We start from the raw sequence: 26,317 nt of genomic DNA on the forward strand, positions 1-26,317 counted from the left end.
CTGTAGGGGTTTTCCTTCCCTTAGCACACGGGTTCCTGTTATTTTGAGGCGCCGGACACTAATGTATGTAGTAAGATTAAATTACAGTTACACATGCATTCAATGCTACTGAACTATATGTATAATCACATACCACGGGTCCAAACGTTTTTCAGTAGCTATAGCCGTGAACGTTTGAGAAGAACACATTTGTTGCAGACTTTGATAAGTTGTATGAATAAGCTTTTTGAGAGTGGTAATATCATATACTGTTATCTGTAAGTTAACTTGATAAAATGCTGCTTAGTTAATATTTAAGTTTGGCTGAAATAAACTTATTAAACACGTTAATTAGAGAGACCTCATTTCTGTTTGCTGTATAGCCTCTCACGCAGTCGTTTTTAGGGGAATCGTATTACCTCCTCCCCACAAACGCCTGCTTACCCAAGCGCCACATTCCTTTCCCATTGTTTTACTCCCCAAGCACCCTAGCCAATCACCATCGAGGCATTGTTTAATGACATCAAATCAAATTGCTGGTTACGATGGTCGCTTCCGTTTCCCGCGAGCTTTGTACAGTGTCTACAGTCTCTGTTACAGTCTTGAGAGATGCGGCAGTTAAGTCGGAATATATATATTTTTTCACTTCTAAAATGGCTGGTCATGGCTGAAACACCAAAACAAATATCGAATGCGAATACAAGCGCTTCTCGTGCGACGTTTTGACACTGCTGGGAGAGTCAAAAGCTTCGGGAAAGTGTAATCGATCTTCCCCGCCTGATCGAGTTGACAATCGGTGAAGATATCGCCTCTTACGGGTGCCGAAACTCTGGAGCAGATTTGTTTGTTTGTACGAAGTGCTACGACAGACTAACTGGATTTGAGAAAGCAAAGAAGAATGTAGAAGGTATCAAGGGGAGATCTGCAGTATTTATCAGTTCATTAAAAACTATTAAACGGAAAGTTAAACGGAAAGTTTGAGGGGAGGAGGTAATACGAGTCCCCTAAAAACGACTGCGTGGGAGGCTATTTGCTGTATAGCGCAAAGTTGATAATAGGGACCTTATGAAAACACGACGGCGACGACAACACCACAAAACAAAAGTCCTTTTGACCAAAAACAATCGCTCTACACGTGCGTTTTAAATTTTGGTACATTTCTCTGCCGTCCTCTGCAAAACAACAACGTGAAATGACCAAATTCAAGGTTTTGTGGAGAACGTGAGGACAAAACGGTGAATTTTTCATTCTCTTTTTTAACTTAACCCACTACTCCCTACCAATTTGGTTCCTGGGTAGTTTGTTGTTTGTATCACCGTAGAAATTGAACGAGTTGAAATAATCGCGAAGTAGCAGAAATGATATAAAGTTATATTTTCAAATGACGTTTGCGTTGGCGTCGCCGTGTTGCATTCGTAAGGTTAAGCAGCGAGGACGGCGACCTTAATTGGCCACCGTAAAGAGATTCGAATTTACCTTTACAACTTTTTTGATAAACCAAACGTTCGTTTATACTCCCCGCCGACGCAAAGTTCGGTTAGAAACTAACTTATTTATCTTCTGAAATTCATACCCATTTTTAGATCAATCCAGATCCCGGTTTTCAGACTTTCAGCATATACTAAAATGATGGTTAAAGTCTAAATCATATTTCAGCCCAAAACGGCCCAAAAACCATAGACGATGAGAAGTCCAAAGACTACTGCAAGGCTGACACAACGTAATGTATTTTAAAATAATATTTCGGCTGGCCAAACCAGCCTTCTTCAGGTTTAGATGTAACATCTACACGTGAAGAAGGCTGGTTTGGCCAGCCGAAATATCATTTTAAAATATATTACGTTGTGTCAGCCTTGCAGTAGTCTTCGGACTTCTCATTGTCTATTTTTCAAGTTTGGCTGATTAGATCTCCTGTGAGATCCAACGTACAAGCAAGCAGGACCTTCGTTCACGGCTTTTGCAGTTTTAAAAGTTTTCATTCAAAAACCATACCCTTTGGCGCCGTACTTACCTATAAAGCTTATATAGTGGAGTACCAACCCCCCCCCCCCTTCTCCGGGCGTTGAGGACAGGAAGGAGCGCATATTCTCAGATGATTGCAGCTCTATTCTGTTCATGAGTAACCAACATAAATGTTATGAATGTCAATCCACACATGTGTAAAGGGGATAGATACATGACCAGCCTATGCCCCTTGATTGTATTTGGACAAAAATGTATGAATCTTTAAAGCTCTTTAGATTTTTCAGCCCCAAACCGTTTCCCGCCCTCTGCTTGGCCAAAAGGACGCAAAATTCTGTTCCCTATGTCAAACTTATCGTTTGTCAAACATTCCCTTTTCTCCCGAAACGGCTCAACGTGCGATCAGAAGTTCTTCTATTCTAGTTGTGTATTTCTGCCAACGATCAAAAAGTGAAGTAAAGTAAAATAAAGTTGTTTTTAGACTTTCTCAAAGTCGCTCTCTCGCTTCTCATTGAATGGACCTGGCGCGAGCGACTTTTATCACTTGCAGCGCGCCAAATTTACAGGAGGAATTTTCCTCCTGTAGCATTATCCAATCAGAACCAGCGATATGAAAGTACACGTCAATCAAGCCAGATCATAACCAGATCACGCGCGAAGCTATTCGAACATACAACACTAGCTCTTCGATAGCCATTGTTATTTCGGTCTACGACCAAGAACTTCTAAATTCCTCGCACTGATTATACGTTCGTTTAACGACGCAATTCGTGTATGGGTTGCAAAAAGCAAAGTACAGAGATGTCCGCGAACATCAGCGCAAAGTAATCGAGAGTCACTGTTGTGGAAAGGACGTGTTTTTATCCGCGCGTACAGGATGATCGGGAAAAAAAGCTTGACCTTTGAGGTGGCCCCATTCGTTTTCGATTTTCTACGTCACGGCGAAAGAAAAGAGGTTATGTCCGTTTGCTTGGTTCCGGTTAAACGGACATCAACATCAAGAGGCGATCGATCGGTATTTTGTGGCTTATACTGACCGAGTTATATGCTGCATTTTTAATCAGTGTTTTGATGGTAACGAGATAAGCCTCAACCTTGTTTGGTATATAGCAAGCATTTTTCGGCTGTAAACTTGTTCGGTTGTTATTATACCGATACGGATTCGGCCGTTATCCCAAACGAGTTAACGGCCGAATTTCGTTCGGTATATAATAGGAAACCCATTAGAGCCCATACATTTTATGTTGTTTTCCAGGTTTTTCTGTCAAGACAGCACTCTGCATGTCATGCTGCGTAGTGCTTTCATTTTAAAATTTATCATTGCAGTAGCAGCGCTAGCAGTAGCCGGTATTATTAGTATTTTTTACTCGCACATTCGAAGTAAAGCATTTTAAAAATCTTCGCGAAGCGAATCGACATAATTTCTGCAGTCATCAAAATGTAAACAAAATCTTCGCATGAACAGTGTGTAGTACGATACAGTCGTTTCGCGGGGCTGATAAAGAAAATGACTTGTTCTTTCACTGTTCAAATGCCTTGTCAACGTTTGAAAAATGTTTTGCAAATGCGTTGGCCCAATTTTTAGATGATTTTCAGAGTATTTTGGTTTCGTTCGGAAACATTCCCAACGTTTTGAAACGCATTGAGAAAGTTTTCCAATGCAATTGTCGGCGTTTCCAAAGATGTGTTGAAATGACTGAAATGACAAGAATGCATTGAGTTGACAGTTTGACAGCTTCGCACCCTGAAAAGTTCGCACCAAAATGACGTCACTTGATTTGGTTTCCAGCAAGGGAAACAAGTCGAGCTCTCGCTCGCTCGCGCTCCGCGCTCGCTCGCTCGAGCTCTGACGATCGCGCTTCGCGCTCTCTAAGCTCGACTTGTAAGCAAGTCTAAGTTGTTTTGTGCGGACATTAATATCATGAGATCCAAGTTGACTTTTTCAATTCCACCCCATTGAAATGTTTCGCAATTATTTCCCTACCGGCCCCACCCTGAACGAAAAACCTCGTCCCAGAGCCCAACGCGCTTGAATAAAACCCACTCGCTAAGAATCATGGGTGATTGTCTGCCAAAAGAAGCATGGCGGAGTATTTGGCGTCCATCTTTGGAACAGAGAAGGACAAGTAAGTGAATTCATAGCGGCTTTTGATCACTGTCAAAGTTTTAGTATAAGGAAGTTTTGATTGTTGAAGCCATCTTGCCTTACGTTTGTGAAAAGTTTGTTTCCTGTGCCCACTTTAATCAAAACTCGCGTAGACTTAGACACAAATTGGAAGCGTTTTATTTTTCTCGATTGAGTACACTCATTGAAAACGAAGAGGAGCATCAAAGTTGAAGCTTAAGTCCATCAAAATCGCAGACCTATTGAAGTCAACAGTTTAAAATAATGGGAGCTTATGACTTATGCTGAGCAAATGATTATCCTTCAAATGTTATTCTACGCAAGTTAATTCATCGCTGTTTTGAACTGTAGGTCCGGTTCCAGACGCCGTACTTCACATGAGCCGAATCGATTCGATTTTGGACGGCTCATGCGAAGTACGGCGTCTGAATCAAAGCCGATTGACAGCCATTATTCCCAGCGAAGCGGCCGATCCGAATTAGATCGACCGTTCTGAATTGATTCAGACGCCATAGCTCACATGAACTTAATTCATTGAAATAAATTATTCGATTCGGTTCATATGAAGTACGGCATCTGCTCCGGGCCTTGGAATGATTTTCGTTGGCAAAAAGTTGTGTTCTATTAATTCTGTGTGGAGAACAAAATGTATTGATCATTCAATTCCAATGATGTATGGAAATCTCCATTTGTTTAGGGTAAATTGCTCTTTCTACTTCAAAATTGGAGCATGTCGACATGGAGAGCGATGCTCAAGACTTCACAACAAGCCAATTTTTAGTCAGGTGAGTACACTTATTTTTTGCCATCACTTTCTATGATAAGTGTATTATCATTTGTCTCACAATGTATAGTGCTGGCCACTGCAATAGCAGGAACTACAAGCGTTCAAATACGTGCAGTGTGGCAGATTAACGCGCGCGTTACGCACACATAAATTTTTACACTAACTATTACACGCACCTTGAATTACACGCAGTCTCCACTTACTTTGACCAGATAGAAATCGCCTTGTCCATCACATGCAGTTTGCGGGAATTTTTTCACTTAACGGCGATGTACATGAATTTGGACAAAAGCTTCTCGCAATTTAAGCAAAAGGTTAGTAGGAATCTCAGAGGATCAGAGTCTGTATTTTAATCTTTGAGAAATCCAGCCTCGTTTGTATCCTTAGGATAAGTTGTTATCTTTCTATAAACCGTCAATAAACCTAAAGCTGCGATTTACAACTCTTTGTAGTTACTTTGAGTTATAAATCACGATGTTTTGACTGCTTACTGCTAGTCTTCATCAGGCGATGAGGTTGACAGGTTATTATTATTGTATCTACATGTACCATGATGAACAACACCAACCTCTTTCTCGACTTTCTATGATATAATATAGTAGGTTATTGCAAGGGAAAGGGTGTCCAGTTGTTTTGCTACAAAACAAAACAACTGTTTCTTTGTTGCGTCACACGGTTGTTTCGTTACACCGTTAAGTATGAAAATGTGATTATTTCTCGTTCTTTTAGTGAGTTCCAGTGGAATTGTCTTAGCTGTTTCAGACTGCGTTTCATAGTGTTTGTGCAAGGACTTAATTGAGTTCAAATATTAAAGAATAAGTCAGGTTTACAGTCAATTCACGTCACTCGCGACTGGTAATTTTGAAATTTAAACGGAGTTTTGAAATTTTCAAGTCAGTTTTGGACATTGCCAACAAGATTTCAGAGTTCCCAGAGTTTTCAGAAATTTCCCTAGCTTATTGACAGTATAAGGGTATGAATTTGTTTTTACATTACAGCATTAAGTATTTCAAGAATAACAATTTTTTCCCAAGTATTTTGAGTCTTTTTTTTTTTTCAGTTAATGCATCTTTTTCGGAAAGATTTCCAGAGAAATGTTCAACATTTCATTCACACGTCGGACATTACAAAGAGAAATTCGAATGTTTATTTAATGCTCGGAAATACTGGTCACGCGTAACGTGAATTGACTGTAAAATGTAGCGAATCAACTAAACTGCGCGGTGAGGGTAAAAGGCGGCATGAGTTTGCGGAATGGCATGTGGCAATGACCTGCGGCATGGCATAATTATGCGAAATACGATACTCGTGGAATTGTTAAACAATAAAAATACGAACAATGTCGAAACTCACTCTTGTAATATTTTATTATTGGTTTACTTGGGTTTGTCTATTGTTCGGTGTTGGGAAGCGGTACAACATATACGTTATTTATGGGAATATTCGAATCAAAGGGATAAAAATATTAAAAAGTTCAATGGTTTGTCCTTCTATTTATGTTTTAGTATAATGCTGATCTAGCTCTGATCAAATGTTGTTTTCTCCTGGTATAGATTTGGTATAAGCAGGTGTTCTGTTTTGGATTGTTTCCCAGGAAATTGATCTTTCTACCAAATATGTTTAAATAAGTTTTTCCTCAAGAACAATACATTGTTTACAAGAGGTCAAGCCGTAATTTATTGTATCTGACCTTAAGTTAACCTTTCCCTGGCATTTGCCTGGAAATGGCCATCCTTCTTGTTTTTTATCGTTTTCTAGTAAAGGTTCGAAAAGGTATTCGTGGTTTCTTACCGAATCTATACCAGCCGATATCTTGTTATTTAAGTTAGTTTTTACTGTATTTATTTTAATAAAAATAATCTTTAGATCTTTTCATTTGAAGGTGACTGTCAATGTCAATACTTTTTGTTCTGTAACCGCGTACTGTATTTTTAATAAGGTAGCTGAAAGTTGTAAACACGTACACCTTAATTTATGGAAATAGGCGTGGACTTGTAGTACCGCCTTTCTTCTCGGAAAGTTGTTGTTTTACAACAAGAACACTGAACACTGCCTGAAACTTCATCCGAGTATGTTACAAACTAGTGATTGTGAATGTGTAGTTTTAATCGATACAAATATTCACTGTAATTTTTATATTTCTCCTGTTGCTTTATTTTGGTTGGACATATCGAAGAACCTAGTGAAAATCTTGAAAGAATGGTACATTTTTCACTGTAAATAAAGGGAAGGTACTCATTTCCAATTCCAACACTGACCAATCATAGAAGGGCTTACGTAAGCCTATGTTAGAAGTTGATGAGTTTTTGACAGTAGGTTGTCAATCATAGTCCAACCAACATAAAAGCAACGCGAGAAGTTCTTCGTCAGAGAATGTTGTAGCTGAGCTTTAGAGTGAACTTGCAAAATACAAGCAGCCATTGAACCACAATTGTGTGTGTCTTCTGAATTCAACTCGCTGAATTAACTGAGCTGAACCCCTTGGTTAGACGCTAAGGCTAATCTAACAGAATGACTCAAAGAAATGAATTAACTGAAGAGTGCGTCAGTTTTTTGCGCCAATTTTAAGAGCATTAGATTTTTCGATGCTGCGGAAAATGCAACAGATGGGCTGATTAGAAAATACAAGCCTGTAGCGGGAATATAACATGTCTGATCGGTGGTTAGGAAAGAAGTGAGGATGAAGAAATCGATGAATACTGTTTATTGTTCTCACATTCACGGAAATATGAGTACATGTGCCTATTCTCGTACACTTTTTGCAATTTTCTCGTATATAGTTCCTTCCTTTAATACCTAAACACGTCCTAAAGATTGGCTGATTGAACGCCTGAGGTTTCGTACGATCGTTCGCAGATGGTTAATCGCCTTTCCTGGAAAAAATATCCCCGTCATTATGTTAATATACGTCTCGTTAAAGAAAAAACGAAGTAATATTAAAAGTATATGTTACCTTTTCCGGACTTAAAAAACATTTTTAAGTCAGTTTGGGTGAGACCTTCCTCGGGTAATAAAGCGCTGAAACATTATGTAGAGGTCTATTGTCACCGGTCCCACGGCACCTCCACCGGATAATTTGTTTTACCACGTATCGCATTTGTTATCTAATTCCACATTGTTATCCCAGAATTTTATTTCATAGATATAACGAGCTATAGTTGTGTCAACGGCTAATAAAATATGTGGGTCGTTAGGAAAAATACTCCGCTACCCTCCCCCGCCGGTTAGGTCAATGAAACTTACAACTTACAACTTGACCTGTGACCTACCCACCGAAAGCGCTTTCATCGCCCGCCGCTTCAAATCACAAATATTTATAGCCAATTTTTTTAATTTAAGGGGGTAAATATTCCTCGATGCGATGTTTAATAAGTTTTGCCGCTTTTGGAAATTGCGTTTGTTGGTTATTTCGGCTCGCTGTCAAACCGGCCAGGTAAGCTTTCAGGAAAAGTTGGGAAGTTTCTTCGCTATTCTTTTATGAAACTGTTGTTGAACTTAAAATGCGTTTGGCCTTCGGTTTGTCCGAGAATAGTTTATCAGACGCTGCGAACATTTAACGGTTACATATTGTAACGAATAGAAAATTTGTAACAAACTCATGAGAAAAATAGGTTTTGTTTTTTCTCACCTTACATTTTCGGCGAGATACGTACGCAAGTTGAACTTGTCAATTACATGGAAGTCAAAAGGTGAAAAGCGAACATGAAACTTAAATTCACTCAGTCCCTTGACTACGAAAATTCATAGCTTTCTTTACCCTCACCCCTTCATAACCAGCGATCGACATGATTTATCCCAGCCTTGTATTTTTTAATCCTATTTCTGTCGTCTAGTTATTTTTAAAAGTTTAGCTTGGAAACCACAACATCTATAATTATAAAATTGGCGCGAAAACAGGACGCGCTCTTCAATTAATTTATTTCTTTAAGTCGTTCGGCAAGTATCGTATTTCGCATAATTATGCATGCCGCAGGTCATGCCATATGCCATTCTACAAACTCATGCCGTCTTTTACCCTCACCGCTTCTTGCCCCTTCCAAGTTAAAATATTCTTTTGATTTTTGAGCTTAAGACCGAGATAAGAAGGGCTATTTTGAATGCGAACAAAAGAATATTAGAAGGGCAGCCATTTTGGAATAAGGGTTATGGGGTTGTTTTCATACTCGAGGAGAATCAACTTTTTTATGAAAACGGTATCATAAGAATTTGGCAAATAGAGTGTGTCTGTTTGCTCAGATGTCAACTTCAAAAGCTTCACTTCTTTGAGATTTTCCTATTGTGTACATTGTTAGAAGAAACAAAAACAATGCATTTGTCAAAAGGTCTTATTTCAGTTAGTTGTTGACTAGTTTATTTTATGCGGAAAGTTGAGGCCATAAAAACACTCGGCAGAAACGAGGGAAAATGCGCGCTCGGTTGCATTTATTTTAAAATATAAATACACAAAAGGATGGCAGTAAATCCTTACATGGTGCATTTAGAGACATAACACCCCGATGCAAATCTGTACCCGAATTCAACGCTCAGAAACTACCGGAGACTGGTACGAGTGAGGAATTATGGGATAGTTTTGGTAGGCGGATGGAAGTTGCGCCGATGAATAAGTGTTTTTCATGGCCGTCAGTTGTATAGGAAATACTCTTTTAGGTGAAAACTATTTAAGGACGGTTTCTGCTTTTGTTACTGCGCATACGTTCCGCGCATTCCAAGATACTCGAGTTTCCTATGGGTAGTGCCTACTAATACAGTCTGTGGGATGCCGGTGTGGTTTAAAACTATGCGGAGAAAGCAGAACTTAGCAAGTGCTCTTGGAATCCAAAAAGAAAACTGGGGATAACCATGCATTTTTCAGAGATAGAAAAGCTTCAATTTTTAACAAAACTCCATGAATTTCTTTGTATTTTACTGTTGTTTAGAATAATTGTTGCTTAATTGTCTCTAAATAAAAGGGGTTACCACTAAATTTATTTTTGGATTTTAATAGCCCTTGCTAAGATCTGCTTTCCCCGCATAGTAATAAACCAAACAAAAATACTTCTTTATTAGTAGGCATCGTCCTTAACCACAGCTACGCTACACTGAATAAACGCCGGAAAATGCCCTTATTCGTAGGCGTGATGTCCATCCGCCTACCCAAACAATCCCACCATCCCTAGCGCGTAAAAGTCTTCTTATAGTTTCTAGAATATCAAAATGCACACTGTCTTTACTGTTCTCCCTTTATCTCTTATCTTGATCATTTGTCGTATTCTCTTGCCCCTCTCAAGTTCGATCAAGTGGTGATATGGTAAGGAGAAGTTAGATGCTGATAGCATTTGGGAGTTCAAGCCTATATTAATTTTTTGTACCATACTATTCTAAACCGAATTCCGTTTAGAAGGCGTTAATTAAAAGCTAAATGACTTAAAGGAAGAGAAGAGTTGTCAGGTTTTACAGTTTAGTTATGTTCATATATCACTTTGCTAAGACCCAACAGAGAAAATAAATAAACAAATAATAAATGAATAAACAATTTCTGGGATTTGCACTCTTCTCGTTAGAAAATAAAAGCATGTGTAAATAGGCACGCAAAGCGTACATGTGGGTAGTGCTGTAGACGCGCTGTGGACCTGTTTGTACTCACTCTTGACGACATAGTGGGTAGAGTACTATACAGTCAGTACCCCAAAATATGCGTATGGGTTACCCATAAAACCACAGTGAACACAGAGCACTTCAAACATTGTATTTGTCGCTGAACAAGATTAATACATCGATTTTCACTACGTGTCGCGAACGTCCTTTTCTCTTGTAAAACTGTCCCGGATGTATGTGGCCTACGTCACGCGTTACAAACTTCCGCTTCAGGCTAACTTTCCATTTCCGGTTACTTTTACCAATGTTTACAACCTAACAAACAGCTGTTTCCAAAAATAAGCGTAAAGCGTTCACAAAAATGCCGAAAAGTAGTCTGGAAAATACACAATAAATTTCAATAAAAGCTCAGAATCCTCGAAATTTATTGGGTATTTCCCAGAGTACCTTTTGGCATTGTCGGACGCTTTTACGATTTTTTTGGGCAACCTTCGTCGCAACAGCTGTATGCTAATTAGATCACCCCCATCATTTAGCCGACGCTCTTTTGGCTCGTCACGCAATCGTTCTTCACCAAAAGATTGCGTGGGGAGCCAAAAGAGCGTCTGCGAGGTACGGCTACCCATCGTTACACCAGGTCACTCAGTTTACGATTCACACTTCGCAGAGGGCAACTTATTTTCAATGGAATTTATATCAAACAAGAAGCTGTTTCCAGTTTCCGGGCCATATTTGACTATGTGGTGCGTAAAGCCTACAATTTTTTAACAGTGATAACCTCCAGCATCGCCAATTCCCCCAAATAGATAGCCTGCGAGCAAGCTCTCTTGGGAGTGAATCCTCTTTCCCCCTCCCGCCCCCCACCCCCAAGAGAGCTTGCTCGCAGGCTACCAAATAGATAGATACAGAGATATAGCGAGGCAATAAGTAACCACCAGATAGAATTGCATTTCTTGCAGTCAGAATGAAAAACGACATTTGTCATACGAATGCTTTTTATAATCCCCGGGCTTTAATCCTTACGTTTTCACCTTCCGTTTAGAGACAGAAACCATTTGTACGGTTCTAATATGTATGTGACGCCGGGTCAATGATGGATCGTAATTTTCAGTATGATCTAGACCCGGAGGGGGGAGTTACTCCCTTATGTGACCTGAACGGGGACGTGTGGCCCGATAGGGTATGGTTTTCAGGGTGTTTTGTCTTGAACGGGGTATCTATTTCATCACTTTCTGTCTTAAACAGGGTATCCCTACATGACCTAATGGCTTAAACAGATTGTGATTGCCAATGCATTAAAATACAGTAAGAAACTAGTGTATTCTTATTTCATTCTAGTTATAAACAGTGTGTGATTTTGGGTTAATTGTCTTAGATAGGGCCTGAAAATTTTGAATTCTGTCTTAAACGGGATAGAGAAATCGGAGAATTGTGTCTTAAACAGGGTCAGGGTTTAAACGCCCGGGCTGCACTTCCCTACCCAAGCATCTGCTGAGTACCCCCCTCCCCCTCCCCGGGATCTAGAGTAACGATACGCATCAAGCGTTAGCGGGAGCGAATGAGAGGCGGCTGTATTCGCAGTCTAATCACGCGTACGTTTATATCCTTGTACGTTTTTCAATGCTTCGCTGTTTATATTTTTAAATGAAATTCAGGGGAAAGCATTTGTTATTCACCTTTTATTTGAAGACAGAAACCGTTTCTACATTGATTGTTTTTCTATAGTAAACGTGAGACATCTTTATCTATCTTGGCCCGCGAGGTCATAGACTGATTTAGGTGCCAAATTTTCGGTTAAACAAAACTAACCTTGAGGCACTCAGGTTAGCCTAAAAAACACTCCGGTTAGCCTAAAGAGCACTCTAGTTAGCCTAAATAGCACCTAGGTTAGCTTAAATAGCTTTCCTTGTTAGCTTAACGGTTAGCAGTTTATGTTGGGGTTGTTCATGCCTCGCATGCCTCGCATGTTTTGTTCATGCCTCGCACGTCTGGCTCGCATATTGTAAACACTCCTCACGGCCCGAAAACAAAGAACGCGACCGAGAATTTAAAGAATTTGATAACACGACAGAAAACGTAACTCGTACCAGCCGAGTACAAAAAACGAGACCGAGAAGAATAACTCGTGGCCCGAAGTTTTATCTCTCGGCCCATCGCGACCCCAAAAAGAAAAAAGAATTTGATAATGCTACCGAAACCTTAACTCGGTCCGCCTTACGGCCCGAGTAACGAGTGAATACTGTTTTTTCGCAAGGGTGATTGGCTACCCAACGACGTTGTCTAAGATTTCACGCGCGAGTTTTTCGCCAGTTTATTACAAACATAATAAAAGGCAATGGTTATGAAACCCAACAAACTTCTTTGTTATGTGATTTTGTTAGCATTTTTGATTTTGACAACGAAGTGTTGATTATAGGCTGTAGAAATTATAGTTATTACAAATCTGTGAAAATATTACATAATACTTATGGGATTCAACAACAATAGCGAATACAAATGACGTGGTACGGAATGAAAATATTGTATAATTCTCAACCGATACAGCAAAATACTTCTATGAAAAACGAACAATAAATTTGTAGTGGTGAATAAAAACAAAGACAAAAATTAAAGTAGGAGTGTTACATTAACACGTCTTAAGTTGTTTGTTCAGGGTGGGTCGTTCCCATTCAATATGTAGGGCTTTTTTCAATCTTAAGAGGGAATGTCTACTAAGACCGAGCGAAATCATAAAAAAGTGGCACATGATGAAACAATCAAAACTCTGCATATTCCGTCCAGAGATACTCCATACTAGTTTTAAAAACGTGGTGGGATTTTTTTCCTGAAATATATTTTTTTAAACCGGAAAAAATAGAAAAAACAGTGACGGCCCCTCGTGGTTTGAAAAACACCTGAAATAAACATGGTTCACACCTTCTCATAAACTTCGTTCTGTTCAATTCGCATCAAAGAAGACCCAGTTTTCTTCATGAAAATTTGCTTTTGAAGTGTTTATTAAGTATCTGAGTCCGAAAATACTTCAGTGGATGAATTTTCCTGGTCACGAGGAGCCGCAAAAAATCTCAAAAATTCGCTCCCTCCAAATTCTGAATTTGGCGCACTTTTCTAATAGAAAATTTCGCGATCCGGTAAAACACTAAAACCCTTCAAATTTAGAATTATAGATTGAGGAAGTATCGCTCTAAAACCAGGTTAAAAAAGTAGCTTCGGGCTTTTTACCAGCGCCGAGCATTAGCGGTCTCAAAATCACGAAAATTGCAATATCAACGTGTAAACAAACTGTACATGACTGCAACCATACTAAGAGAAACTATTGAAATTTCATGTAGTTTACCTCGGCATTCGGCTTTAAACCACCCGTGAAAGTTCATGTTTCGCTAACTGCAATAAGGCATTGTCTAAATAAGATATTTGGTTGTGTTTGTATCCTTTCATTATTATATAGCGATCTTGACGTGTGAAGTCAACAAGATAAATTATCATCGCTTATATATTGCGATGGAGAGACAATAAACTCAAATGACTTACCATCGGACCACTTCTTTTCGACTTGAAGATCGTTTAAAATGGAGATGAGTTTGATTTTCTTTGAATTTCGAAACGATTTTCTTTGCCTCGAGCTGTCGTTTCGAGATCCGTTCGCAGGATTTACTTGAAGCGAAAGCGCTCGTGGATTAATTCGACTCTGTTTATGGCATAAGTCACGCAATAAAATGTCACGCTTTTTTTAATTGACGTGACGTTAGGTTTGACTATTTTGGGTGAAAAACACACGGGAAACGTTTGTCCTGACATGCTGAAAACGAAAAACAAATTAAAAACAATGAAATCTTTACCAAAGTGTGGACAGGACCAATGATTTATAGCCGAATGATTTTATCATCTATACACAGCAAAAGGACTGAGCCACAAAGCAAGCCTTGCCAAGGTATGATACTCTGCATTTTAATGAGGTGAAACCGAGGGAACACTTTTCTTGTTAGTACCACTAAGTATTAACGCCTTGGTTTTCGCCTTCGTGCAAAAGTCACTACGGTCTCATCCCTGACTGTTCTCTTGAGGATGGGACAAAGCAATGTTATCAGCCAGAAAAAATCACTCCTCACTGCTGACATGCGCATCCTTGACAAAGAGAATGCATTTTGTCGATGTATGGTTTTTTCCATCGAATTGTTACAGCTGAGAGGTCAATGCCAAAGGAATTACAAATTTCCTAAAAGTAAATTAAAAATAGGGGTGGGGCGGGGGTGGGGTGAGCGCTTGCTCATTTTCCCGAACAGCGGCGCGTTATCGTCTTTTGGTTCCTCATCCACCGGTTCTTTCTTCGAGGCAAGGTGCAAAAAGAAACCTGCTGTTAAGGTTGCTAGCTACTTCAGCACACATCGATCATTGATCTTGAACTGGATCATTTGTCACAGCAATACATTGTAATGAATTAAATAATGGTTTGTTTCACGATGTAGTCACCCAAGTTGTAGGTCGCAACGTTTCAATTGCTTACTGCTAGTCTTCATCAGGCAATGAGGTCGACTGATCACACTTCAGTATTTATATCACGAAGGTCTGATCCTGCAAGTGTCGCATACAGGGTCTGCTTTACTTCCGGTTTGCTGTCAAATAGGACTTCTGAACTAGAACCGAGTCCTTCGTAACGCACTTGAATTGAGTATCCATACCATATTTAGTCTGTTGCTCTCTTACTGACTGTGCTGACCACCGGTAACAGCGTGGTTTGTCCCCCAAGCTTCTCCGCATAGTCGACTGAAGCTCTGTCAAAGGACTTCTCGTCTCGCGCTCTAGGGAGTGCTGGTGTCGGCCACATGACAACCGCTTCCATCACGTCTAGCTGTCATATGACGTCATCATGGCCCGTTGCGGACCCCAGAGGAGACATGCTTAAGCGTACGATCTCTCCTCGGAGTCTCATAGCCGACATTGCCATGCCTTTTATACTTGTGAAGTTATGGAGGGGGATTCCCTCCCCCTCTCCGTCTCCAGAAGACAAAAAAGAAAAAAAAAAGGAGTTCGAGGTAGGATTTGAGCTATGCTGACATGCGAAGGAATATACCATGTTTACTGAATCGTGCACTTTGGTTTTCGGACAACCAAAACTGATAACTCTTCAGGTTGCTCTAGGACGTCGACCCTTGCAGCATCTTGAATTGGTTGATAGAGCGCCGGTATGTGGGCCTTCCATGACGATGTAAAGATGTTTGCCTTTGCTTGCTTCACAGTCAATGCAAACTCCTCTTTAAGTTCGTTTAGCACATCAACGGTGTGCTGTGACATCAGAATGTTTATCACTAGAGAGCTGGCGACGCAGCTTGTCTGGTGAACGTATTGTGCGAGACAGTGCGCCTGTCTCAGTGGTGTTATTTCTTGGCATGTACCTGACAGGAGCCACCCCTTGTCCACCATCAAAGTTCGTCCGCTCGCATTTTCCGATGAGCGTTTTAGCCGACACCTAATAGGGCTGACGTCCGTAGATGCCAAGTACGAATTTAGTGCGTCTATAGGCCTAAATGTAGCTCCTGATGTAAAATGATAAAGTTATTTTATGTTCTGAATCTGAACTGTGCAAAAGGACAAGCCAAAGGGGCTCCTATATTTTTTTGCGGCCGAGCCTTTCACACCTGGATTTTAACTCTTACTATCGTTTCACACATACTGTGAACTATGAGTAGAACCCCCCCCCCCCCCCCATAACAATTCCGTCGGGCTCGATCCAATGCTTGCAGTTTCTGTTACTGTTTTTGGTGTCGCCTCGGTAGCTTCCGCAATAGGCCTGTGGTCACGTCATATACCTATGCAAAAGATTGCTAAGCTCACTTATTGATTTAAGCAGTGATTAGTTCACAGTTCAAAACAAAAGCGACGAAAAAGACAAATACTAGTCACGTTTGGGTTATTCTCCCACGCAGTCGCTTTTAGGGGAGCAGGTAATACGATGTCCCCTAAAATGGCGACTGCGTGGGTCCAGGCTACGTTTGGATTGCACTGTTTCCAAACTAAATTGGCCCATTGTTCGCAAATCAGTTACAGAGGAGGCCAGCGTATATGACAAAATTAAGATGTGCTTACCAATTCAAGAGCCCAATGGAATCAGTACACCGGTTTGTCGCAATAAAGCTATGGCCTCCGACTTACCGCCTATCTCAAGGTCTGCTTTTCTCACCTTGTCAGTATTGCAATATGTTAAGAGAGCCCATGCGGATCTCGTCATTGGTTAGCACCTGTGCACCGGCCAATTTCCCACTGAGAAAGAATAGGTTAGACTTTCTCAAAGTCCGTTTTTGTGGGAGTCCAGTCAGGCGCTCGGCTCACGACTCCGTCGCCTTGTTGGTCACTCTTTCGGTGCGTAAGAAGACGACTTGTGGCAAGTACACAGAAATGTAGCGGAAGAAAGAATCACGCGCGCGCTAAGATAAGCTCAACTTCGGAGTTGTCCTATGAAATTTCACGTTGTTTTAACGGTTTTGCACTAGAGTTGCACCCCGGGGGGGGGTACTCCCCTATATAAGGTATATAGGTTTGTGCCGCCCCAAAGGGTATGGTTTTTGAGCCGTTTTGGTCTGAAAACGGGTATAGATTTTGACAATTACGGTCTGAAATCGGGTCGGGTTTTTGGGGCGGGGAACATTTACGAAAGCTTACAAACATATTTTTCTTCTCAGTACGTAACTGGAACGACTAACTGATAGCGAGAAAAAGAAATAGATAAACTATGTCATTCCAGCTTACTTTTACTCCTTGCGTCAACTTCCGTTCGGCACTGATGCATAATTATCAGGTCTGAAAACGGGTATGAATTTTAGAGGTCAGGTCTGAAAACGGGTGTGGAAAATGGCATGTTTAGGTCTGAAATAGGGTCGGGATTTGAAGACCCGGGCGGCACACCCCCACCAAGAATTCCGAGGAGTACCCCCCCTGGGAGTTGCACCAACGACAGATGTGAACGGTTTACTAAAACACTTTTTTTCTGCTTGACCACCTTGCCAGATAGTTGAAGCATCAGCAAATCTCACCAGCTGATTTCAACCGGTCACGACCGAAATGGCCGTTAGAATGATTGAAATTATCAGAAAATTCTTTAAACGCAACGTAAATACAAAAACTACAAGTGTTTTATAATATAGAAATTTTGTATATTTGGTAATTGTTCCAGCATCATCATTGTGTGTCCATCAGGTGCGTGACGATATTTCAATCAGAACAGCGGAGGTGTTTATAAGAACACAGCAGCTCATTGTAACTAAAATAAACACATAATCATTTTTAAAAAAATGCTACAGACCAGAGAAAATTAACGATTTAACATAAAACTGAACTTTTTTAAAGATCTTGTTAACGAAGAATTGATGCACCCAACTCTTTTTCAGGTACTGTTATCATCAGTGATCACGGAACTCTTTATCTGTCTGTATATCTTTTATCTTGTTTATAGCTGTTATTTATGTTGGCAAACCGACACATGCGAAAAGAACGAACGTCATTCTGGTTGAGAAACTGAAAAAGTTCTCGTTAAGTCACAGTTTTCTTATATCACCTTATACCGGTATCAGTTCAATTTCCTCTCGTTAAAACATCATTCAACTAATTATCATTGCTGAATAAACCATTCACGCACCCGCCATGACCGCCGTGAAATAAACAACCTAAATCAAACATCACTGTTCACGGAGAAATTCAAAAGCCGCGTTTATGCGTGAACAGTCACGTTTTATGTTCAAATAACTTTAAAGGAACTAGTTTCAGACTCCCTGATCTTTGGATTTTTTTTTTTTTTTTTTCTTTTTTTTTTCGATTTTGGCCATTATGTAAGAAAAACCTATCACTCCGAGGGAAGCCGTTGCGTGACCGAAACAAGTACCGTACAGTCAAAAACAGTCGAAGACGGAAGATGAAGTCCGGCGGTTTCTGAGATGACTGTGGAGCTGGAGAACTTTAAAATTAGATATTTCTGTTAATATTTTCTTTGAACCGACAGGGTTTTGTTACCGTCAAAAGATTTTTGCCCCTTCAATTGGCATTTGCCAAGTGACGTGAATGCGATAGCAGAAGTCATTAGTCACTGAAGGAGATCAATTATCAACCCTTCGAGCAATGATGGCTTTGTATGGTGCAGTAAGCCAAGAAACTGATACTTAGATGACATCTTATTCAAGGTGAGCTAAATATGAGCTTTCTGTTGTTTGGTCCATCGTAATATTGAGGGAAACAAGAAAAAAATTACAGAAGTCTTCGGTGATTTTGACAGAAACATGTTTATCGCTTACAGTTGTTGACAGATAATGTTGCAATTATCTGGATTTTGAGAGCGTCAGTTCACAGCGCTGATAGAAAGCCCGAAACTGATTTTTAAACCTGGCATTAGAACGGCATTTCGTCAATCAAGAATTCTAAATTTCAAGTGATTCGGTGTTTTACCGGGTATGGAAACACTCCCCTGAAAAAGTGCGCCAAATTGAGAATTTCGACTGAGCCAATTTTAGTAACTTTCGGTACCTTCCCCATAACCTTCAAAACTAAAGCAGAGATCTATTATTGGCCTCAAACGATTCGTAAACACTTCAACTGCACATTTCCAAGCTTAAAATGAGGTTTTTTATCGATGCGAATTAAACAGAGCGAAGTTGAGAGAAGGTATGGGACACGTCTATTTTGGGTGCTTTTATAGACACTTGGGCCCGAACAGATTTTATTCAATTTTTCTAGGTTTAAAAAAGAATTCCGAGAAATCAAAGCCACCACGTTACTAGAACTACCATAGCGTATCCTTAGTCAATTTGTGAAGGACTTTCATTTTTTATCATGTGCCACCCCTCGCTCGGTGTTAGTAGACATTCCCTCTTAAGTTGGAAAGTGAATCGAGTCCAAAATGGAGAAGCAATCCCCAGAAAATAGATTCTTGCATGACTCAGAACCCTGCAAATGTTTGCAGATGTGGGAATTACGATCCGAAAGTTAGTGCTCGCGAACCCTGGCGCCAAGGTAATCCGGTGGTTTCACCGACATAGCAGGCGTTAAAGCCTGCACATGTAAATTTGTATACCACCTGGGAAGGCAGTGCATTGGGAATGAAATTTTTCACACTGAACATATTTTTTTGACTTATGAGGCAATATAAACCAGGTTGACAAAGTAGATGAAGTGTGAAGCGAGCTGAAGTTGAAGAACTGTTCTTTGCAGTCTGATCAAGGAAAACAGAAAGAGCAATAACTTCTACTGATCCACAAAGGTAGGCGCTTTTTGTTAAGTGGCTGATTTATTCGACCTTTTTTACTCTCCTTCAAGCGTCTTAAAAAGGACGTTCAGGCTCCTGAAGATTATTCAGAGTCATTTGTCATAGAGCGGCGGTGAAAACACACGGCACTTTTTCCGTCATGGCAGACGAGAAGTTAAATCAAAATTCTTCAACACGCTCTTCTGATAAAGAAAACTATTTATACCCGTTTTCGGCTGTGGATGGCCAAGAAAGAAATTAAAGCTAACCTGAAACATTTAGGCTGCCGTTTTCAAGTTCATGTAGACGCCTTTAACAAGCTTGCTACATGTAATAGGGATAGTAGAAGTCGGTTGCTCTTGAATCAGGTAATCTGTAATCAAACGTACTTCTTCAATCGCCTGCCTTTTTCGAGTCGCTGGATGCCAATTTGCTTCGTGTTTAAACGGTAAAACCGTGAAACGTTAATCTAAAATCGAGAATCCGGAATCCGAAAACGCAATCAAATGTTGTCAAAATGCCACTATCGAGAAATTAAACTCTCTTGTGTGTTGTTTGTTGAAATTTTGTTCGCTTTCTTTCTGGAGAAGAAAGGAAAGTTTTTTCAATTTTCCAATTTTAAGCCGGGCAAGTAAATGTGTCAAAATACCCGTGCTCTCAAATGATCTATGAAAAATTTCAAATTCCTCGTAGAAGGACATGGACTTTCCAAAAGTCCTCGCGACCTCGTCGCTCGTCAGTCACTCATTCCGCGCATAAAAAGACGACTTGCGGCAAGTATAAGAACGACAGTACATGGGCTGGTACTCAGAAATTAGAAAAATAATTATTTTTCCTCCACTAGTTAACAGCATTTAAACTTGGTACGCCACATTGATACATCTACGTTAATCATGTGCAGAAAATTATACCACCTAAAAATCTTTAAAACTATATTTTCTTCATCAATACAGTGAGTTTGTATCTTTAATTTTATGTATACAATATTATATGTAAATGACGTGTTACAAATTAACTTACCTCGCACTGCTGTCTCGATTCATACAATGAGTTACAAACTTTGGAAAGATTTCCGTACAGCCCCAGTATTAATTATACATGATCACTGTCATACTAAACCCTCTTACACGACGAACGGGCATGAATAGAGTCGAGTCTTAAAATGTATGCATAATTTGTATGGTACAGAAACCTTCCTTTAACTTTGCTGCAAAGTACTTTAATCAAAATAAATTTGTAATCCACACGTTAGCGTAATCTCGATTTTCAATCAAAATATTGAGGCTTTCTAGGTGTCTTCTAGTATTGCACAATAACCTAATGACATAAACATATACTTTTGTTTCACCAGATGAAGTCATTGTCACTTGCGCTGCTTCTCGCAGCCCTGAGTATTTTGGACCTTGCTGAAGCAGGCCAGGTGGGCCGCTGGTCGAAATGCTACGGGTCTCCTCCTGCAGACTCCTTTGGTGGCCCAGACCAGCACATACCGGCTTGGTCTCCCTACTGGAATAGATATGGACGAGCAAATCCTATCGGTTATCATGATGACAACGGCAAATGTAAGGCTTATTTTCCGTGGGGATGGGAAAGAGAGCAAGGAAGCGGCGAATTCTATGTGCTCCGGTATGTTACTTTATCTGCTTTTCTTGCAAACTCGGACCTTTCAAATTTAATGTCTGCGACTCCATTGTATGGGTAAATGGAGGTGATTTCAGTACTTCAGTACAAGTTAGAGAATTAGTTTTAAAATTTGATTCAAGAAATTTTTATGTAATGTTTTAAAAATGAGCAGGAGATTTTTATGGGGTTTAAAACCACAAGGCGCAGCCAAATGGTTTTAGACCCGTTAAAACATGTGTTGTGAATTTTTTGAACGGCTTCAAAAGCATTCCTGGAAAAGCGTGTGTCAATAGAGTTCATAACAATTATGCTTTTGTGAACGTTGAAAAGTAGCATACGAGAAAAACACCGCATACTAATGAGGAGTGTTTTATCAGCAGATAAAACACCGCATACTAATAAGGAGGAGGTTTATCGATATAAAGTCACTGCACGTCACATTTAGCTCAGAAACTGCTGTTTACAAGAAAAAGGCTCTTCGCTCAATAAAACGTTTAGACCTGAGAGGGTCGACTCGTACAAATAACAAACCTCGCGCATGGTAAAATCGTACCAGGTAAAATCATAAATGGTGACAATACTTCCTTTCATTTGCTCGGAGGGAGGGGGGTAGTACTTCTCGGAACATCTGGTGGGGGGTGTGCGGCTCGGTTCTTCAAATCCTGACCCTATTTCAGTGAGCACTGAATCAATTTTGTTTTCCTATCTTCTAATTAGGAAGTATGGACTTTCCCAGACTGGAATTGAGTACGTGTGGATCTCATTCAGGGATTACGTCTACAAGAACAAGGCTTGTCAAGTAGTAGAGTACAACACCGGCAAGGCTTGGATCCCTTGCTATTTGAAACAGGCGGATGTCAAAGATTGTCATAGAAATTGGATAAAGAAAGATCTGTTGGGCTTTTGTACAAAAAGCAGCCGTTATTCCTGGGTAACTTACTGTGGAGACGACTACAGTCAAAAGCCAAGTTTTACTTTGACCAATGCTCTAGTACTGTGCCAGGTCAAAACGGCTCGAAGACACGTGACCATCACTCACGTGGATGATCTCAATTCTAACAACATCCAGACTAAACCAGAGTCCATCTTACAAGGTATTTAATCGTAACGCTGATGTTTAACTGAAATTATCAAGTTCTGACAGTTTTTAACAGAAACAAAAGCATATAACTCATTAGTAGACAGACTACAGTAGACAAACGCAGCCACAAGACGACTGGTCGTAACTATGGTCTGAAGAGACATTTTAATACTCCAAGTGAAAACGAACTGTGAAGTGAAACAGGGACAAGGGTCACAGCTGCTTTATTTCAGAACAGATCCTGAAACGTGCGTTGTTTTAAGTTTTTTCTTTGTGCGACAATATATATTCCCCAAACTGAAATTCTAAGACAAGTTCTTAGTTTATATAGTTTCAAAGTTTTCTAACTTTAACCTGGGTATCATTGGTGTCGACCTTATCAGTTAGATTAGTGTGTGTGTTTTTAACAATTTCATACACAATGCGTATTCATTGAGTGCTTCCTTGCCTTTAAGGGTTTGCTTTCTTTTTATAAACCACTCTAAAATCCCGCTCTAGCCTCAAAAAGCAAAAGTTTAAATGCAGTCTAAAACAGACCTCTCCATGCCTTTAAGTCGATCTGAGAATCGGTTGACTTTTCGTTTCCTTAATCTATGGTCGGAATTTCCAGATTATCGTAGCAGTGTAAAACGTTTACGCTAACTTCCCTTGCTTTTCCTACCGCTCATAGGAATTAATACAAGGACTGCTTTAGTATTCCATGGCCATCTGAGAATAAAGCAGCTTTGTGAGGAGGGACGATTGAGTACATATAGCAAAAAGTAAATCTGATGTTGCTCTATCTTTCTATTTTAAAAGCTCAATTTTCAAAGTTTCGATCTTTGCTAGTAATTTCAGGATTCTTTTAGAAATTTTGATAACGTTTGGATGGTATTTTATCTTTCAGAAACAAACAAACAAACAATAAACGACGAGTTAACGTCCAAACGAAACTTGCGTCAGTTGGAAAGAGTTTTTGTAGAACAAAGGCAAAGACATTATTCATTTATGATAATAATACCTGACTGTTTCTGAGGTTTTCGACAACCACAATCCAATAAATTTTATGTTTACTGTAAAAACAATTAGTTTAAATTGCAAATACTTTTTTACCCGTCGCACTTGACGGCCCAAACGTTTCAAATGTCCTCAGTGGTTGACAAGAAGAGGCTTTCTTTTCAGACACAACCGTCAATCACGGTTCATCTGCACTGACGTGGAAATTCACCAAGAAATGGACAAAGAAGACGTCCTCCAGCTACTCCAGCGAACACGGATGGAAACTGAGTGTGACGACCACCATCGACTCTGGAGAACTCTCAAGTGCCATTTCCAAATGGCAGGTATCAGTTACAGCGGAAGGTTATGGGACATACATTTACACAAACTCCAAGGAAAATACAGAGGAGCTAACCTATGAACGTAACTTCAATGTAAGTGTATCTTTATTTTCCACCAACAAGTCCTTTTATTTCACAGTCTAAGACCCTTGTGTAAGGTAACCTGTTCTTTTGTAGTATCTTTCAGTGGGTTGTGCTTGAAAGTAATTCCGAGCAGAGATTTCCCTATGAGTGAAATCTATAACAAGTTCGCCAACGACAAGCTCCCAGTCTTAAGACGTGTTATCCATCCTCCAAGGTTTATTTTCACAGCTCCATTACTCACGGAGGTATAACGAGGGACCCCTTACCTCACCCCTCCTCCTCCCCCCCCCCCCCCCCCCTTTGGACTCAGAAGTCGAAAAGAAGCCCGGTGTGGAAAGGGTTACTGGTTTTTCTATTGGTTCATTCATTTTTGAGGTCAATAATATAGCTAAGTTTGAGTGGCTCTCATACATAGCGAAATTTGAGAAAATTACCTACTAGTTTCCCAAGCCATATTACACGAACTCCGAACTTCAAACCACAACTAAAGCTTCGCGCGTTTAATTGCCGTCAGTCATAATTCTGGAGACGACTGACTGACCACAAAAATACAGAAACCGACAAAGTGGACCAAAATCCGCCAATCATAGCTCTTAAACGTAACCTTTTGATTATGAATCCAATGAGTAAAACATCTGAGTTTTCTAAGAGGTCCGCTAAGCTGATTGACGAAAGTGGAAGACGCAACGGATTGTTAAATCTTGAACTTCAGAGTCCACATGCTATTGAAAGGCGCAGTAACATACTGTCTCCGATTGAATAGGACGAAATCTTGTTATTAAATCATTTGATAACATCTTAACCGAAATAACGTGGTGGAACTTAATTCTTTCAGCTATCGACTGTGACAAATGGAGTTCTGTTTGTTCGAGTATTCCCTCCATTGAAATGAATAAATAGGGTATCTAAATTTATCAGATTTGAACGAAATGCAACTCTTATGTTCGTCACACAAAACCGATGATCCAAAGTATGTGAGGCCTTCACGAAAGCTCCCATAATTGTCCTTTTTGTGAGGTCCCAGACGCGTGACGGCTTTTGAAAAAAAATGTCAAACTGTACAATGGATTTTCTCGGAAACCCATGGAAATATGGAAATGAATAAACAGAATGTTCAGATCACCCTAGGGCACTGGTGGCGGCCCTGTTCTGTAAATCACTTCCTGCTTAAGCAGTGATGGAGTAATAGATAATAATTGTGTTTCTTTACCCTAGGTGCCTGCAAAGACGGAATATAAAGTGAAAGTTATCATTTTCAAGCAGGAAATAAACGTCGGATTCAAGGCTCGGGAAAAGTTCTTTGACGAAAAAGGCAATCTCCTGGGTGAACGCGATCTGAGTGGAACCTGGACAGGAGTAACAACTTTCACAGGGCACGCGCTGGTGACTGAGAAGGCTTTGAAAAGATACCGACTACGCTAGACAGCTAATATTCGTAGTCACTTGTAGTTTTTCCTCATGTTTGTGGCGAGAGACCACATCATCACCATAAGGGAAAAGTGAGGTAGTGCGAAATATACTAAATAATGTAAACACAGCCTGTCTGTGCCATTTGTTGCCAATAAAGAGCTTGATCTCTTCAACTTACTTTTTAGTTCCTTTTGTTTTGCCTGATATTGAATGCCAAAGTGAACTAAGCAACGCTGATACTGCGTAGGAAAATTAATAGCGACATGATGGACCAAACCGAGACTAAAACTATTTAGGTGAAAACTATTTAAGGACGGTTTCTGCTTTTGTTACTGCGCATACGTTCTGCGCATCTCGAGATACTCGAGTTTCCTATGGGTGGTGCCTACTAATACAGGGATATTTTTGCGCGGTGTAAAACTATGTGGAGAAAGCAGAACTTAGCAAGTGCTCTTGGTATCCAAAAAGAAAATTGAGGATAACCATGCATTTTTCAGAGATAGAAAAGCTTCAATTTTGAACAAAACGCCATGAATTTCTTTGTATTTTACTGTTGGTTAGAATAATTGTTGCTTAATTGTCTCTAAAAAAAATGCGTGGCTACCCCCAAATTTATTTTTGGATTTCAATAGCCCTTGCTAAGATCTGCTTTCCCCGCATAGTCATAAACCAAACAAAAATACTTTTTTATTAGTAGGCATCGTCCTTAACCACAGCTACGCTACCCCGAATAAACGCCGGAAAATGCCCTTATTCGTAGGCGTGATGTCCATCCGCCTACACTAACAATCCCACCATCCCTAGCGCGTAAAAGTCTTCTTATAGTTTCTAGAATATCAAAATGCACACTGTCTTTACTGTTCTCTCCTTATCTCTTATCTTGATCATTTGTTGTATTCTCTTGCCCCTCTCAAGTTCGATCAAGTGGTGATATGGTAAGGAGAAGTTAGATGCTGATAGCATTTGGGAGTTCAAGCTTATATTAACTTTTTGTACCATACTATTATAAACCGAATTCCGTTTAGAAGGCGTTAATTAAAAGCTAAATTACTTAAAGGAAGAGAAGAGTTGTCAGGTTTTACAGTTCAGTTATGTTCATATACCACTTTGCTAAGACCCAACAGAGTAAATAAATAAACAAATAATA

The 26,317-nt window shown here is 40.0% G+C and overlaps 2 protein-coding genes and 1 long non-coding RNA gene across 6 annotated transcripts in view; 2 read left to right on the forward strand and 1 right to left on the reverse strand.

Annotated features, from left to right (window-relative positions):
- The window catches only part of LOC146455415 (uncharacterized), a 35,332-nt gene extending 35,002 nt beyond the window's left edge, over positions 1 to 330 (forward strand). Inside the window, exon 17 of the mRNA XM_085094321.1 lies at positions 76 to 330. The gene's annotated coding sequence lies outside the window, so the exon portion shown is untranslated. The remainder of the gene's footprint in view (positions 1 to 75) is intronic.
- LOC146455413 (uncharacterized) overlaps positions 1 to 9,578 on the reverse strand; it is a 57,718-nt gene extending 48,140 nt beyond the window's left edge. Inside the window, exon 1 of the long non-coding RNA XR_014859034.1 lies at positions 9,112 to 9,578. This is a non-coding gene — a long non-coding RNA (uncharacterized LOC146455413). The remainder of the gene's footprint in view (positions 1 to 9,111) is intronic.
- LOC146455416 (uncharacterized) lies at positions 4,018 to 25,347 on the forward strand. Of its 4 annotated transcripts, XM_085094339.1 has the most exons (7): positions 4,027 to 4,067; positions 4,764 to 4,851; positions 19,620 to 19,668; positions 21,005 to 21,279; positions 21,994 to 22,370; positions 23,519 to 23,769; positions 24,976 to 25,347. In XM_085094339.1, exons 4-7 carry the CDS (start codon positions 21,005 to 21,007, stop codon positions 25,180 to 25,182), a joined length of 1,110 nt encoding a protein of 369 aa, XP_084950465.1. In that variant the 5' UTR covers positions 4,027 to 4,067; positions 4,764 to 4,851; positions 19,620 to 19,668; the 3' UTR covers positions 25,183 to 25,347. The 4 variants fall into 4 exon arrangements, with proteins under 4 accessions (XP_084950463.1, XP_084950466.1, XP_084950465.1 ...); XM_085094337.1 differs by lacking the exon at positions 19,620 to 19,668 and having other exon boundaries at positions 4,018 to 4,067; XM_085094340.1 differs by lacking the exon at positions 19,620 to 19,668 and having other exon boundaries at positions 4,018 to 4,067; positions 21,005 to 21,073; positions 21,998 to 22,370.
- The last annotated feature ends 970 nt before the right edge of the window (positions 25,348 to 26,317 follow it).

The sequence above is a fragment of the Pavona decussata genome, unplaced genomic scaffold, assembly GCF_977016875.1.
Source record: "Pavona decussata unplaced genomic scaffold, jaPavDecu1.1 SCAFFOLD_274, whole genome shotgun sequence".
NCBI lineage: Eukaryota > Metazoa > Cnidaria > Anthozoa > Scleractinia > Agariciidae > Pavona > Pavona decussata.